Genomic DNA, 18,389 nt, shown 5'->3' on the forward strand with positions numbered 1-18,389 from the left:
TTGGTTTATAAAGTCTTTTAGAGATTGTGTGTGAACTGTGAGCATTTTGCATGTCATTGTGTTTGCACTTTCATGTGGTTGTAACAAAATCTCAATGACTTTCAGTTAAATTATTTTATACTGGTGTCATTTATGTTCTGTGTTCACAGTTCACTTATATTTAGAAGTTCATTTAAATTGGTGTGTAATGGCTTTGTGTTAGTTATTTTTAAATTAATTTCTCCCCTCTCTAATTGATTACCAGGTAAATTAATATTAGTTAATCTCTCTTATTTTGTGTGTAGGGCTCCTGTTACTGGTGACGGGGGGCTGGGGTGATGTGTACATGGGGCTGGGTGTGGGTGACAGAGGACAGTCTACTTTATGTCAAGTCTTTAGAGCTACAGATTATATTCCATCACAATGGGCTTTAAGTGTTAAGCAGATCATCGTCCAGAGTGGCAAGCAGACAGTAAAAGTTATAACTGATTGTAAACTCTGTACCCTGTTCCTCCATATAATAATATATCAGCCCTCACATACTGTTAAAAACGTAATTGTTTCTTCAGACCATCTATTATAGTGTAATACAGTAGGTTGACTACAGCAGTGAAGTCAAAATATTTTGATCGTACTTCAGGATTTAATTTTTAGTACAGTGAACAGGAAAGAGATTTTTGTTTTGCTTTGTGAAAGAGGCGTTTATAGGGTACAATGCCTAATTTTAATAAGGAGTTACACGTAATGTTTTTATAGCAGGAAAGAAGGGAAAACTAATTACTATATCCATTTATTTCAAATACATTTCAATATAACTTTTCATTCTTATTAACCTAACTTTTTTTTCCTTTTAGCAAAACTGTACAATCTAAAGTGGACTGCATTTTGGTAAGTAAAATAAACCAATTCTAAAGTTCTTTTGTAATAAGACTTTTACTACTACATAAAATATATTATTCTTAAGTAAACATTGATTTTAAAGTTAAGCCAGTTTTAATGAAATGGTTATAAGCCATATCTAGATACTTTCCTATAATTCATCAATAATGAAATCACAATCTGAGGTAATTGTTTTTGAAATTTACTGGCCTTTACTGAAAAGATCACTTAAACGTTTAATTATAGTAGAGGGTTATTTTTATGTTCTAATTTTTAATAACTCTATAAGACTTTGTTTAAAGAAAAGTTTTTAGATGTTTGATGAGTTCGTTTTTTTTTGCAATAGCATATTTTTCATACCTGGGTTGCTAACCTTTAGGCATTAAAGCAACAACAGAAGTTTAAATTTAGATGGTATTTATAAAAATTATAAGAATGTGTTTAAAGAAAAGTTTTTAAGATGCTTGATGGGTTAGTTTTTGTTGCTACAACATACGTTCCATATTTGAGTGGCTAGTGTTTAGGAACTAAAGGAACAGTAATAGTGTAAATTTAGATTGTAGTTCCTTAGCCCAACAGTGGCATCAGAGCGTCTGGTATTCAGGTTTGGGTCTTCCTGTTTATAAATCATCAGGCTGACTTTTTTTAGCATCTGGTGCTGAAATGGTTTGTGATATCTTTAGGTACATGAATAAATAGGAATAGTTCAAAGGAGAAATGACCTGATCAGTTCTGTACTTTTCTAGGAGCCCCAGTGGTGCAGTGGTTAAAGAGCTCAGCTAACCAAAAGGTCGGTGGTTCAAACCCACCAACTGCTATGTGGGAAAAAGATTTGGCAATCTGCTTCCATAAAGATTACAGCTTTGGAAATCCTGTAGGATTTCTTCTGTGTTCTGTAGGTTCCTTATGAGTAGAAATCGATTTCACCTTTACACAACAACACACTTTTTAATCCAATAGCAGAGAAAGAACACACATAGGGTATTTTTCTTGTTTTCTTCTTTCACTTAGTCCTCCCTCTCTCCCTCCTTTTCTTCCTTCCTTCCCTCCTACTTCCCTTCCTCCCTCCCTCCCTTCTTCCTTCTTTTTTGCCTGACAATGGCCCTGTGAAGTAGGTAATCTTGTCTTCTCCCCTTTTACAAGTGAAGAAACTTAATACTCTTACATTTAGTTTACGCAAACAATTATTGAATACCTTCTGGCTGCCAGTCCTAGACCTGTTTGTTTGTTGTTAGGTGCTGTGGAATCGGTTCTGACTCTTAGTGACCTATAGGACAAAGTAGAACTGCCACATAGAGTTCACCTCCAGGTGCGGCCGGTGGACTCAGTCTTCACTCTGGGCAGAGAACACATCCTGCATATTGAGTGTGTGCGTGCCACAGACCATTCTCTGCATGAGTCGGTTGGCCGAGATGTAGATATTCGGGTAACTTTATTACTGGAAGGACGTAGCCAAGATGATCATGAACTTGGCCAAGTATCACTGCCAGAGCTGGGTGCAAGCTTCAGAGAAGGCCCTGCCCTACAGACCAGCCCCCATTAGGCCCCAGGCACTGCCCAAGGGTGCTAATCTCATCAGGCTGACTGTACCCTCCAGCAGCTCACTGGTTAGTAGAAGTGAGAAAATAGGTAAACAAAAAGCTATATGGCAAGTAATCATACTATAATAAAGTGAATGCAATGATCATGTTTTCTAAGATAACATCTGGTCTGACAAGCCTGATAATGAAATAAAGTACAGTATTCATTAATGTGTGGTCACACTGTATGTTAAGTGTATCGGTAGAGATGATGAGCAGCTAAATGCCTGGGACAGTCAGGAAGCTTTGTAGACGAGAGTGTTTTTGATGAGTAGGCACTTACCCACTGCAGAGAAAACAGGAAGGCATTTATGAAATGTTTGCAAAATATTAAGATCTGTATTTTTATATAAAATAGTAAATCTAATCTCAGCTCTGAGTAATAGAGCCATAGCTTGAACCCAGGACTTTAGATTTTACATCCACTGTTCTTTTTAATTCTACCCATTGCCATTGAGCCAGTTCCGACTCTATAGGTCAGAGTAGAACTGTCCTGTAGGATTTCCAAGGCTGTAATCTTTACAGAAGCAAACTGCCACATCTTTCCCCCGCAGAGTGGCTGGTGGTTTCCATCTGCCAACCTTTTGGTTAACAGCCAAGCACTTAACCACTGTGGCACCAGGTTCCCCTTTTTTAACTCTAGTATGTCAGAACTAAACTCCTCTGTTAAATCTGCTCCTTCTTCAGTCTCATTGTTCTTTCTGTTGATAGCTGGCACTACGGTCCCTCAGGCTTAATACCCTGGAGTCATCTCAGATGCTCTTCTCCATTTTGCTGCTCCATAGTCCTGTCAGTCCTCAAGTTCTGTTAATTCTGCCTCTGTAACATCTCTTTTACCTGTTTTTTCCCCTCCCCTACCATATTTAGACCCTCCCTCTTTGCTTCTTGTCGGGAACACCAGTCCCAGGCAACTGCTGATCTGCTTCCTGTCTTTATAGATTTTTCTTTTCTGGAAGTTGCATTTACATGGAATAATACAACATGTGACCATTTGTGTGGGGATCTTTCGCTTAGCATAATGATTTTGAGGCTCATTCATGTTGTAACAAGTCTTGGTTTATTTTTCTTTCTTTCTTTTTAAACAGCTTTATTGAGGTTTATTTTGCACATCACAAAATTCACCCTTTCAAATGTACAGTTTAGCGATTTTTAGTAAATTTAGTGAGTGGTATAACTATCACCATAAATGAGTTTTAGAACATTTTCATCCCCCAGTAAGATCCTCATCCCTACCCCCTAGCCTTAGGCAACCACTAGTCTATTTTGCATCTATAAATTTGCCTCTTCTGGACATTTCATATAAATGGAAACATGCAATATATAGTCTTTTGTGTCTGTTTTTTTTTTTTGTCATATTTTTGAGGTTCATCAGTGTAGCGTGTGTCAGTAAAAAAAAAAAAATTTTTTTTTTCTTAGTTCTCTTTTATTGACCAAATAGTATTACGTGTATGTATATACCACATTTTGTCCTTCATTCACAGTTGATGGATATTTAGATCGTTTCCAATTTTAGCTATTACAAATAATGCTACTATGGATATTCACAGGTCTTTGTGTGGGCATCTGTTTTCTTTTTTTTGGGGTAAATACAGAGGAGTGGAATTGCTCTGTACTGCATGGTAGTTTGTTTCGTATTTTGAGGAGCTATCAAAATTGTTTTCTAAAGTGGCTGTAGCATTTTATATTCTCACTAGAAATATGTAAAGGTTCCTGTATTTTTGGTCTTTCTGATTCTAGACATTCTACTGGGTAAGTAATGGTATCTCGTTGTGTTTTTAATTTGCATGTCCTGCGTAACTAACAATGTTGAGCATCTTTTCATGAGCCTGTTACCCATCCTTATATCTTCTTTGGCGAAATGCTGATTCACATCTCTTGCCCATTTTTTAAATTGGGTTGTTTATCTTCCTGTTGAGTCTTCACATTTTGAATACAGCTCCTTCATCAGGTATGTAATTTCCAAATATTTTCTCTCGGTCTGGGGCTTGTCTCTTTATTTTCTTAATAATGTCAGTGAAGAACAAACATTTGTCGTTTTCATGAAGTGTATTTTATCAATTTTTTTCTTTCATTGGTTATGATTTTGGTGTCATGTCACAGAAATCTTTGCCTAACCCAAGATCACAAAGATTTTCTTCTGTGTTTGAGAGGTTTTATAGTATTAGCTCTTACATGTGGGTCAGTGCTGTGTGCGTGAGGAGCAAAGTTCTCTTCTTTCCCCTTTTCTCCATCCCTGTATATAGATCTCCAGTTGTCCTAGCGCCATTAGTTGAAAAGACTGTTCTTTTCCACACTGAGTTCCCTTGGCACTTTTGGCATAAATCAATTAACCGTAAATCTTAGGGTTTATATCTGGGCTTTCCATTGTGTTCCATTGATTTGTACATTTATCCTTATGCCGCCACTAGGGTCTTGGAAATTGGGTAGTGTATGTCTTTCTACTTTATTCTTTTTTTCAAACTTAATTTGATTATTTTAGATCCTGTGCATTTCCATATAAATGTTCAGGTTAGCTTATCAACTTCTACTAATAAGCTTGCCAGAATTTTGATAGTAATGGTGTTGAATGTATAGATCAACTTCGGAAGAATTGTCATCTTAACAAAATTGAGTTGTATCACCCATGGATGTGGAATATTTCTCCATTTGTTTAGATCTTCTTTTTTTGTTAGCAATGTTTTATAGTATTCTTTGAACAGTCCTTTTTTTTTTTTTTTCATGTAATATCTTTTTTTATATCTTGGTAATGCTGATCTCATATAATGAGTTTGGAAGTGTTCTTTCATCCTCTGTTTTCTGAAGGAATTTGTTTCAAAATAGTATTATTTCTTAACGTTTTATAGGTCTGACCAGTGAAACCGTATGTGGGAGAGACTTTAGTTACGAATTTAGTTTCTTTGTTATAGAACTACTCAGTATTTTAAATTACGAACTTACTTTGTTATAAACCAAGAAGACCAGTTGCCATGGAATCAGTTCCGACTCAGCAGCAACCCCATGTGTTGCAGAGTAGAACTGCACTCCACAGGGTTTTCAATGGCTGTGATCTTTTGGAAGTAGATCACCAGATGTTTTTTCCGAAGTACCTCTCAAAACCTTCCATTAGTAGCCCAACCCTTAGCCATTTGTACCACTCAGGGATTCCTTTAATTGTTACAGGTCTCTTTAATTCTTCTGTTTCTTCTTGTTGCAGATTTGGTAATTTGTGTCTTTAAAGAAATTTGTTCATTTCTGCTATATTACTGAGTTTATTGGTGTAAAGTTGTTTGTAATATTCCGTTATTGTGCTTTAATATATTATCATCTGTAGCGATCACTCCTCTTTCATGCTTGATATGGTCATTTGTATCTTCTCCCTTTCCCTTGATTAGGTAGAAGTTTAATAACTAGAATTCTAGTTAGTTCCGTAAAAATCAAGTATTTGCTTCATTGGTTTTTATCTTGTCGATTTCCCATTTTGTTAATTTCTGCTTGTCTTAGTTACCTAGTGCTGCTATAACAGAAATACGTCCGGTGGGTTTTAACAAAGAGCAATTTATTTTCTCCCAGTCTAATAGGTTACAAGTCCAAATTCAAGGCATCAGCTCCAGGGGAAGGCTGTCTTTCTCTGTCAGCTCTGAAGGAAAGTCCTTGTCCTCAATCTTTCCATGGTTGAGGAGCTTCTCAGGTATGGGGACCCAGGTCCAAAGGATGCACTCTGCTCCTGGTGCTGGTTTCTTGGTGGTATGAGGTCCCCAACTCTCTGTTTGCTTCCCTTTCCTTTTATCTCTTGAGAGAGAAAAGGTGGTGCAAGCCACACCTCAGGGAAACTCCCTTTACCTGGGATCAGGGGGGTGACCTGAGTAAGCATGGTGTTAGAATCCCATCCTAATCCTCTCATCATAAAATTACAATCACAAAATGGAGGACAACCACACATGGTGTAACCAAGTTGATGCACGCATTTTTGGGGGGACATAATTCATTCCATGACACTGCTCTAATATATGTTATTTTCTTCCTTTCACTTACCTTGATTTTTAAGTTACTTTTTTTTTATTACTATTTTTTTATTATTGAATGCATTTAAAGCTATAAATTTTCCTCTAAGCTCTGGTTTACCTGCATCCCATGAATTTTGTTAGTTTGTGTTTTCATTATCATATAATTAAATTGTTTTCTATTTCCCATTCTGATTTATTTTTTTTAATCCTGGAGTATATAGATGTGTGCTGATCAGTTTCCAAATAGTTGGCCATTTATTGAAATTTATTTTATCTAGGTGAATGTTTCATGTCTACTTGAAAATATTGTATATTCTGCTATCATTGGGTGAAGTGTTCTTTATATGTCAATTAGGTCTGGTTGGTTATTGCTGTTTTTCAAAACATACATCTTTTCTGATTTTCTTCTTTTTTTTTTTTTTTCTGGAGCCCTGGTTGCACAGTGGTTAAGAGCTACAGCTGTTAACCAAAAGGTCAGCGGTTTGAATCTACCAGCTGCTCCTTGGAAACCCTATGAGGCAGTTCTACTCTGCCCTGTAGGGTTGCTATGAGTCGGAATTGACGGCAACGGGTTGGTTATTTTCATTACTAGGAGATGTACTTTAAAATCTCCCAGCTTTGATTGTGGATTTTTTTTCTCCTCTCTGGTTCTGTCAGGTTTTGTTTCGTATGTTTAGAAGCCCTGTTCTCAGGTTTTTGGGATTGTGATGTCTTGATGAGTTGATTCTTTTATTATTACAATATTTCCATTTTTAATCTCTGGTATTCTGCTTTGAAGTCCACTCTGTCTGATATTAGTATAGCTCCTCCAGCTTTTTTATAAGTAGTTTTTATTTACATTGTATATCTTTCCCTATTTTTTTGCTTTTAAACAACCTGTGTCTTTATAGCATGTTTTTTGTTGGTATCATATATTTATGCCTTTCTTATCCAGCCTGCCAGTTTCTGTCTTGTAACTACCTATATGGTTGAATATGTATATACCATTTTGCTGCTTTTCTTGTAGGGTAGGTCTGCTATCAGTTAATTGCATTGTTTTATTTTCTCTGAAAAAAGTCTTTTATATCCCTTTATTTGCAAAGGGTATTTTTACTGGGTATAGAATTCTAGTTAGGCAGTTTTCTTTCAGCTCTTTAGTGATGGTGATTCATTGTCTCCTAGCTCGCATAGTCTCTGTTGAGATGTTTGTTGTTGTTCTTGTTTCCCTGTGAGTCATGTGTCCCCTTTTTTTCTATAGCTTTTTTAAAAAGACTTGTTTTCTTTATTAGTGGTTTTCAGCATTGTGACTGATAGCCTTGATATCGTTTTCTTTGTCTTTATCCTGTTTATGGTTCACTGAACTTACTTGAATCTGTGGGTTTAGTTTTTTAATGAAATTTTAAAATTTTCCTGCCATTGTTTCTCTAAGGCCTTTCTTTGTCCCCCTCATCCAGGGACTCAAATTATGCATATGTTATATTCACTGTAGCCCACAGGTCACTGAATGCATGTTGGGTTCCCCCCCGCCTTTTGCTTCATTTTGGATCATTTATATGTCTGTATTATCATATTTCCTAATTTTTTTTCTGCCAAAGTGTCTAAACTGCAGTAAATCTCATTCAGTGAATTTTCTGTTTTAGATATTGTATTTTTTTCAGTTCTAGAGGTTTTAGTTGATTCTTTTTTAATGTCCTCTATTTCCTTTCTCATAATGTTCATTTTCCCATTAAATCGTTGGGCATATTTATAATACCTGTTTTTAAATCTTTGTTTGCTAATTCTATTACTTCTGTTACTTTTTGGTTTATTTTTTTCCTGATTTTTGTTGCAGTTATGGGTCATGTTTTCTGTTTCTTTGCATATCTTGTAATGTTTTTTTAGGTGTGTACATTGTGAATTTTATTGTTTCATTTTTTGGTGTGTGTATTTTCTGTTTTAGTAGGCATTTATGTTACTTGCAGATTAATTTGATTCTTTTCAGGCTTGCTTTTAAGCTTTGTTGGGAGCAGGTCTAGAATGGCATTTACTCTAGAGCTAATTCAGCTTTAATACTGAAATGTTAACCCATATGGTGTCTATACAGCATTCTTTGGGTGTTTACTGAGAATTCCACCTTTTTCTGGTTAGAGCTGGAACATCTCCCAGTTCGTTACAGCTCCCTGATATTTCTTTGCCCGGCCTCATGAGTTTTGTTTTACACATATACAGTTCAGTATTTATCAGTGGACTCCAGATCAACATAGGGATTTGTATAGAGTTTGAAGATCTTTATCTTCCTTCCATTTGGTACTTTGCCTCCGCAGTCACTGATCTCTGTCTCTTCAGCTCAGCAGTACTGCCATGATCTGCTTACCTTCTCCTCCCAGTCCCACAATCCAAATGTTGCCTTCAGACTGAAAGCCAGGCTAGACATAGGAGTGGGCTCATTGGCTCCTCTGTTCTCAGGTATAAGAGTTCTGAGCCCTTTATTGGCTAGTTTCTGGAAATAGTCGTTCTCTATTTTTTTCAGATTTTAGTCATTTAACCCTTTGGTGACCCAGTTTTCTGCTTTGAAATTTGTATAGATGCCATATGTTTTCATTAATGGTAGCATGCTGTCAACTTGGCTAGGTCATGATTCCAACTAATATGTGATGTCTACCATTTTGTCATATGATGTGATTTTCCTGTGTATCATAAACCCTATTCTATGATGTTAATTAGATGGGATTAGTGGCAGTTAGGTAGACTCAATCTAAAAGATTGATCTACAGTTCAAGCCAATCTCTTTTGAGATACAAAAGAGAGAAGTAAACAGAGAGACATGGGGATCTCATACCACCTAGAAATCAGCACCAGGAGTGGAGCATGTCCTCTGGGCCTGGGGTTCCTGCATGGAGAAGCTCCAAGCCCAGGGAAAGATTGATGACAAGGGCCTTCTTCCAGAGCCAACAGAGAAAGCCTTCCCCTGAAGCTGGTGCCCTGAATTTGGACTTCTAGCCTCCTAGACCTTGAGAGAACAAAATTCTGTTAGTTGAAGCCATGCGCTTGTGGTATTTCTGTTATAGCAGCACTGGACAACTAACACATGCTGAATCACTGAGTGTGTCTGAATTTTTGGTAGTTAGTATGAATTTCTTTTTTTCTTGGCACCTCCTGCAAGCCTATCTAAGTGTTTAGTGGTACCAATGAAGTACTGCTTATTATGCTCCAGCGTCCCCACCGGAGTCTGTTGGTACATATGTGTAACAAAAAGTTTCAAAATTCCTCTTTTTTCCTACCAAAACTTCAGGCACCTCATACAATACCCTGTGATAACAGCATCTCTGGGTGGTGCACTTGGTTCACATGCTCATCTATAAACTAAAAGGTTAGAGGCTTGAGTCTACCCAGAGATGCCTTAGAACAAAGGCCTGGTGATGTGCTTCCCAAAAATCAGCCATCGAAAACCTTATGGCTCACAGTTCTACTCTGACACATTGGGGCCACATTGAGTCAGAATTGACTCCACAGCAACTGGTTCAGTGTTTGTTTTCTTTAATGTTTTAAATATTCCATTGTATGTATATACCACATTTTCTTTTCAGATAGTGCTTCAGTGTGAACATTGGTGTACCAAATATCTGCTTGTTCCTGCTTTCAGTATTTTAGGCACATACCTAGGAATGGAATTGCTGTATCGTGTGGTAATTTCCTGCTTAACTTCTTGAGGTATTGCCAAACTTTTTCATATCTGCTGCACCATTTTACATTTCCATCAGGAGTGGATGAGGGATCCAGTTTCTCACATCCTTGCCCAGTACCTGTTGTTTTCTTTCTTTTTTTTTCCTTTATCATAGCCATCCTAGTGGGGATGCAGTGGTATCTCATTATGGGTTTTTATTTGCATTTTCCTAATGACTAATGATGTTGAACATTTTTTCATGTGATGTATGTTGGCTATTTTTATATCTTTTTTGGAGAATTGTTTATGAAATTTCTTTGTCCATATTTTGATTTGGTTGTTTGTCTTTTTTGTTAAGTTGTAGGAGTTCTTTATGTATTCTGAATATTAAACTCTTACCAGATGTAGGGTTCAGAAATTTTTTTCTCCCGGTCTGTAGGTTGTCTGTTCACTTTATTGATAAAGTCCTTTGATGCACAAAAGTTTTTAACTTTGTGTGATGAAGTCCAATTTATCTGTCTCTTTTTGCTTGTATTTTTGGTGTCATATCTAAGAAGCTGTTGTTAAAAACCAAACCTCGCAGCATTATCTCCATGTTTTCTTCTAAGAATTTTAAGATTTTACTTCTTACATTTAGGTTCTTGATCCATTTTGAGTTAATTTTCATATATAGTGTGAGGTATGGGTCCAACTTCATTCTTCTGCATGTGGAAATCCAGCTGTGCCAGCACCATTTATTAAAGAAAGTATCCTTTCCTTATTGAATGGACTTAGCACCCTCATCGAAAACCAACTGACCATAGATGTACAGGTTTATTTCTGGACTCTTAATTCTGTCCCATTTGGTCTATACTATATGTCAGTCATTGCTGTTTTGATTACTTACTGTAGCTTCATAATGTGTTTTGAAATCAGAAGTTGCAAGTCCTCCTACTTTGTTCTTCTTTTTCAAGATTGCTTTGGCTGTTCAGGGCCCCTTACAGTTCCATGTAAATTTGAGCATTGGCTTTTCCATTTCTGCAAAGAAAGCTGTTGGAATATTGATGGGAATTGCATTGGATCTATAGATTGCTTTGGGTAGCACTAACATCTTAACAGTTTTAAGTCTTCCAATCCATGAACATGATATATCTTTCCATTTATTTAGGTAGTCTTTAATTCCTCTCAGTAATGTTGTATAGTTTTAAATGTACTAATTTTTCACTACCCTGTTTAAATTTATTCTTAGGTATTTTATTCTTTTAGATGCTACTGTAAATGGAATTGTTTCCTTAATTTTCTTTTCAGAATGCTTTTCGCTGATGTGTAGAAACTTGACTGATTTTTGTGTGTTAACTTTGGAACCTGTGACTTTGCAGAATTCATATATTAGCTCTGATCGCTTTCTTGTGGATTCTTTGGGGTTTTCTGTAGAATCTTGTCACCTGTGAAAAAAGAGAGTTGTACTTCTTACTGACTGATTTGGATACCTTTTTATTTCTTTTTCTTGCTTAATTGCTCTGTTTAGGACTAACTGTTTTATTCATTTATTTTTTTGAGTCTTACAAAAAGTAATCTCTTAACCTTTTTTATTCTCTTTACTTTTTTTTTTTTTGCATTAAACTCATGAGTTATTTTAGGGACTAAATAATGAAAACCCAGGTGGCATAGTGGCTAAGTGCTACGGCTGCTAACTAAAAGGTCACCAGTTTGAATCCACCAGGTGCTCCTTGGAAACCCTATGGGGCAATTCTACGCTGTCCTATAGGGTCACTATGAGTCAGAATCGACTTGATGGTGACAAGTTTTTTATGGAGGGACTAAGTTGCCAGTACAGCCCAAATCATGAATTCCAGTAACTTCTCTCTTTCATAATTATACAGAATGTCCTGATCGTTGTCAGCTGGCTTTCTAATTCATTTTACTGGTGACAAAGAGGAATAGGAAAGAATATGAAGGCAATCTCTCACCATTTCCTGAAAGAAATACTGTTTTCATTAATATCTTTATATTCAAAGATGACATAATACACAAATAAGTGCTCTTACACAAAGCAAATAAATTTTTATAGTATTTTGATTTTTCCAGCTTTGTATTTTAAGTCATGAAATCAAGGGCAGACAAATTTAAGCATAATTTACCCTATCAGTATAGGTATTTTCCCTGCATACATGGTAAACTTAACTGAAGAAACAGTTAAACTGGAGAATTTAGGTGTTTGGATTTTGAACTGACTATTCTAAATAAAATTAAAATGCTTAAAAAAAAAAAAGCAGCAGCAGCTTTTCCTGGTACCAGTTTGAAATGTAAAATTTGACAGACTAGTGATGGATGTGTTAGTAATGGATCTGAAGGTTGCTTATCTTCCCTCAGAACTCAGCCATTGTCAACCTGGTCACTTCTTTGAAAGGTGTTCATAAGTCTCAACAGGAGAGTTTCTGCTTCTGGAAATGAAGATAATGATTTCACCATCAAGGATGTACATGAAAGCTCCTCGGATAAGTCCTTAATTGTTTAAGGTCTTTACAAGCTTCAGCCCTTCTCCAGCTTTGTAACCTTGTAAAAACCTGAATAACGCCTGAGGGGGAAGATTCTCATAACAGGGAATGTGACTTCAGAGAAGTTGATTTCAAGTAGGAGAAATCACTCTTTATTAACCTTTGAGAAGTTATGGAGTACACCCAGTAATTCACATTTTCAAGGAAGGCCCCTAAAACAGGAGATGTCTTCTGGCTTTATAGTGTGCTCTATGCCAGCAAACAGTGGGAACATGTGTCCTTATGTTTGCTTGAAAGTCTTCAAGCTCTGATGATAAGACGTTCAAAATTCTACCTGGTTTTCTGTAATCCACCTGGTATGTATCAACAGTTAAGAAGCAGATGTCCTGAGCAGACAAGCAGGGACATCAAAAATTAACTCAGTATTTGAAATACAGAACACCGTTTCAGGTGTTTTTTTATGACAGAAGATGAAGAAAGTTACACAGTTTATACCAAGCCCAGCCTGACCTAGTCTGTTTAGATTAATTTCTTTCACTCTAGTCGTAAAACCATTGTCAGAAATATTTTCTAACTTGGACTGCATCCTTGCACTCACCCTGAGGAGAGTCTGTGCTGCTGGAGTTGTCTTCAGTAACTCGTAGTCACGTCTGATACTTAAAGAGAAAGTTGCGGAGCCTCGCTCTTATGGGTACCTCCTGAGTTAATGGTTAAGTATTTCCTGAATTTCTTAAGATAGAAATAACTTAGTTTCTCAAATAGGAAATTGTGTACTTGATAGAATTTGAATTATAAACTCTTTTCTGCCAAAGACCTGATATTAAGTAATCGTATATTTAAAAACACTAGCATTTATGTAATAATAATACCTATCATAGAAGTGCTTTATAAATTGTTTCACTTAATGCTCAGAAAATTTTTATGAGTATTCTGTCATTGTTAAATAATTTAAAAATTGCTACTCAGCTTGAATGACTTGCCCACTATCACAAAGCTAATGAATGGCAAACCTAGAACACAGATAACAGTGTTCTAACTCTGTATCCAATACCTTACCATGGACCCCTGGGCACAGTGGTTAAGAGCTTGGCTGCTAACTAAAAAATCAGCAGGCTGAATCCACCAGCTGTTTCTTGGAAACCGTATGGGGCAGTTCTACTCTGTCCTATAGGGTCACTTTGAGTTGGAATTGACTCAAAGGCAATGGATTTTATACCTTACCACCATATTCTACTGCTTCAGATAGATTAGATTTGAAGAGCCAATCAAGTTCAAATAGCTATTTCATTCATCTATAATACATATACTGTAAATTTGTATCCTTATCACCTATTAGTTTGTCTGTGGAAGACTTGCCAGTTGACTTCAGATTTGTAAAAGCCCCACCAGAGCTACTTTTATTCCTTTACTGGGTGATATTTGTGTATGAAATAAATCTCATTTTGCATTTATCAACTAGTACAGTCTTAATATAGACCATCATCTTGACAAAGTCTGGAATAGTCAGTGAATCATACATTTTGCTATCTGACCCACTCAAGGATAAATTGCCTTTTTTTTTTTTAATTAGATTTCAAATTAAACAATATTTTGAAATGCTGAAAGTAAAAATGACATCTTTGAAAAGATGTAATAAACAAGAATCCCATGACAGATAACGGCATTGAAATCGGTAGTCAGTAGATGGCACTGGGACAATTTGTAGCTAACTTGTGGAGGATTTTTAAATAAATTCCTACTTCATATATTACAGAAAAATAAATTCTAGAGGAATTAAAGACCTGCGTGAAAGACAAAACTTTTTTTTAAAAAAAGGTAGAATATCTTATGGCATTGAAATAGGGAAGGATTTCAAAAACAAGACACAAAAGCACAGATTATAAATGAAAAGATTGATACATTTTACTGCGTTGAAATTAAAATCTCGGCATCCAAGACTCCAAAGACAAAATGAAAAGACAAGCTACAACTGGGAGAAGACACTAGCAGGATGTACAACCAATAGAGGCTTAGCATACAGACAACCTGGCAAATATCCCTGTTCTTAAATGGGCAGACGGAGTGAATGAGCAGTTCCTTGCGCAGTCTCAGCATCCCCTGGGAACTTGTTAGAAATCCATAATCTCTGGCCCCATTCCAGACTTACTAAATCAGACTCTGGAAGTGGACCCCTTATTCTTTGTTTTAACAAGCCCTACCAGTGGTTCTGTTGCTTGTGAAATTTTGAGAACCACTATATTAAACATAAATGATAAATAATATGAAAAGATGCGCAGTCTCACCATCAATCCAAAAGGGTGAAATAAAACAAGGGGATACTTTTTTATACCCACAAGATTAGCTAAAATTTAAAACTTACGTTTTAGCAAAGATGTGGAGAAATTTTGATGGTGCCATTGAGAATATAAATTGACGTAACTGTTTGGGAGTATAATTTGACAATAGTTGTCAGAAGTAAGAATCTTCATTGCATCACTGTTTGAAATAGTGAAACTGTAATAACTATTTGTCTATCAATGAAAAAATTAATAAACTATGGTTTTAGTCCATACGATATTGTTGTATACGCTGTTAAAAAGAATGAATGAATGATACAAGGTATAACATATGGCAAAAGGTTAGCATCTTTTAAATATGGGTAGTGATACATGGGTACCTCTTTTCTTTGAAACACTTTAGAATTTTAAATGTAAAATGTTAAATGGGCATTATCTTTCAGGACTCTGCCTCAAAGGGGGACTGAGTTGGATAAACCAGGATCTTTTGTAGCTGAGTAGAAATTGAGCACTGTATTGAGCAAATGATGTGGCCCAAAGTAGAGGAACAGACGGACATTTTAGGATTATGTGTAGAAGACCTACTGGAGTTGAGTTTTTAACCACGTTTTAAAAAACTGAGTAAAAATTAAGTGGCAGGAAGCTTGAAGGCTGTATATTCTAAACTGGGTGCTGCTCAGTCTTCTTCAGCCCATGCCCCATTTGATAAACATAAATACCTTATACTTTTAGTTAATATAATTTGAAATTTCAAAATGTTAAATACTATTCTAAAAATGCATGAATGGAAGCTTTTGTAATTATAGGGAGGAGCCCTTTTTTTCCACTTCCTACATTTTAATTTCCATATATAAGAGGGATCTTCAGTTCTCTCAGAAGTGCTAGAGGGAAGAGGGAAGTGTCTTAACTTTCTGCACTAATCAGGATGGGGCAGGCTGTGCTGGCGTAATAAAATAAGCCTAAATATTGATAGCCTAGCCACAAAAATTAATTTTACTCACAGTATATACAGCACCAGTCGTTGGAGGCCCTTGCTCTGTGTATATAGCCCTTAAGGCACCCACATCAACAGAGACAACTGCTGTGTTACAGCCTTGCCAGGGACACACATGGCTTTCAGGGTGGCAAGAGAGGGGGAAAGGGGTGCAGGTGACATGCTGATTATTAACTAGCCAGCCGAAAAGTGTAATACATCACTTCTGCTCAGTGCATGGGCAAACCACTTGGCCCCAAGTTCACTGCAAGGGAAGCTGGGAAAGGAGGTGAGCAAACGGGGCATGTGATGAGCATCCTCTCTGTCACGTGTTCTCATCACTTGACTTGCTCTCACCTCAGAGAAGGAACTAGATGGTGCTGTGATGCTAGTTCCTTTTGTGGATATTCTTCATCAGCCAGAGCTCCTGAATGGAAGGGGGTTCAGTGGTAGGATTCAAATTCCGAACTTCACCTTGAAAACCTCCAAAAGTAACTTGATCTTGTATATCTTGCATTATACCTTTGTTTTCCTCTTTATCAGGCAATATCAAAGTGAATATTATTCTGATTGTTTAATACAAGCTTTTCTCTCCAGGACATGAACGGTGAAAGCGCAGTACATCATTTACAACATTAGTTCTGTGCCATTGCTTTGTTTTCATAGCCAGAGGTTCAGGGGAGCCAGCTTCATAATGTACGCCTGTGAAAATGGGACAATGATAGGCAAGCTCTGCTCACTTGTTTGGGAGTAAACAGGGAGATTTTTACTAAAAATTCTCCAAAGTGGTTTCCTGAAATGTCTTTGGCATTTAAGTTCTTTTCTGATGTCTTCTTGCAAAGATCAAAACATGTGCGAAAAAGGTCCTTCGGAGCTTCCAGACAAGACTTTCAACCACAGTAATAGGAAATTAGGTCCTCTCCTAGAGCACTGAGCATTGTCTTGGAAGCCAGTGCTTAGCAGTGAATGACACGGAACATCCAAAGCCAGAGATCTCCATGGTGAACTTCGCTGTGCTGAACCGGAGTGACGTCAGTACATACTTCAGTCATTCTGTTCCCAAGAATTTTTATACTCTCCAGATATTTTCTTCTACTGTATGTTGAGCCTCACATAGCAAAACCAGTGTAAGATTTCATTGTTTGAAATGGCAAAAGTAAGAAAAAAAAGTTTGATATTTTTCAAAACTTGGAATTTGATATCCTTCCTTAAATCATCTCACTGGCACTATACTCTAATTTCAAATATCTCCTGAATTTCTTGTGGAATTTCTTCTCTATTCTGGGGTTTCTTCTCTACTCCTTTATCCAGTATATGTAAACATTTAAAACTATTTAGAATCCAAGGCTTTCCAACAATACGAGGTTTTTTTTATTATTATTATTCTTACCTATCAAAAGTGATGTTTTTAATTCAGTTTTCTAACTTTGCCCATAATGATACTTAACCCAGTGCCATCGAGTCGATTCTGACTCATAGTGACCCTATAGGACAGAGTAGAACTGTCCCATAGAGTTTCCAAGGAGTACCTGGCGGATTCGAACTGCCGACCATTTGGCTGGCACCCATAGCACTTAACCACTACGCCACCAGGGTTTTCTATGATGATAGTTATGTTTTATTATTATAATATAACCTTTTGGGGATTTAATATGATAGGCATTGTTGAGTTATTGGCTAAGTGGGTGATACTAGTAATATTTGACAAAATATATTTTAGCAACCATTTTAAGATTCAGTGGGAGGTTGTAGGCTAGTTGAACAGTGATACAGGTATCATTGTAAACTCTGAAAGGGCAAGGGCTGTGTCTTGTTCATCTGTGTATTTCTAGCCTTTGTATAGTTTGTGATATACAGCATAAAATCATGGCTATCTTAAATCATTTGTGGAACATGACAGGGAATGGAATGAATGAATAAATCAATGAGTAAATGAATTTTCCTTCATTGTTGAAAGGACAGCTAAGCTAAATGCCTAGGTGAATGTGGTGGCAATGAAAATAAAAAGAGGTTGGAAGAGTGGGAGAATTTGAGGGTTAAATAAAGGATTTGTGTGGAATGCACTAAGGAGAGACACTCCAAAACTGAACACTCAGGAACCAGAGAAAGGATGATGATAAGTAACAATTGAGAAGGAAATGTTTGTTTTGTTCTTTTTTCTTTGAGCTACACAGGATATAGCTGGTAAATCTACTAGGTAGTATTGAAAAAAAAAAAGTATTGAAGGGAGAACTAATTAGAAAATATCCCATAGGCAGTGAAATGGAAAAATGTACATTTGGGATGTTTTGTGAATGAATTCTGGTGAGAATAAGAATGGGCTGAGTCATATCATCTTAAACTTTGTTTTATTGGATCTGTTTAAGTTTGTTTTATTATGTGAGGAGTACTGGTGGTGCAGAGATTAAGAGCTTGGCTGCTAACTAAAAGGTCTGCAGTACCAATCCACCAGTAGCTCCTTGGAAACCCTACGGGGCAGTTAGTTCTACTCTGTCCTTTAGGGTCACTTTGAGTCAGAATCAACTCGCATTGTTGTTGTTGTTTTTTTTAATGTAAGAATAAATTTTGTCACCAGAAATGTCCATATCTGTCCACACTTTCAGTTGCAATGGAGTTTTGC

General features: G+C 36.6%; 1 protein-coding gene across 3 annotated transcripts in view; it reads left to right on the forward strand.

The window, feature by feature from the left end:
* Window positions 1-18,389, forward strand: part of RFX7 (regulatory factor X7) — a 125,398-nt gene that overhangs the window by 62,889 nt on the left and 44,120 nt on the right. For all 3 annotated transcript variants that reach the window (XM_064267518.1, XM_064267515.1, XM_064267516.1), the window contains one exon: window positions 834-867. In XM_064267518.1, coding sequence (XP_064123588.1) covers window positions 834-867 — 34 coding nt within the window. The remainder of the gene's footprint in view (window positions 1-833; window positions 868-18,389) is intronic.

The sequence above is a fragment of the Loxodonta africana genome, chromosome 13, assembly GCF_030014295.1.
Source record: "Loxodonta africana isolate mLoxAfr1 chromosome 13, mLoxAfr1.hap2, whole genome shotgun sequence".
In the NCBI taxonomy this organism is placed as follows: domain Eukaryota; kingdom Metazoa; phylum Chordata; class Mammalia; order Proboscidea; family Elephantidae; genus Loxodonta; species Loxodonta africana.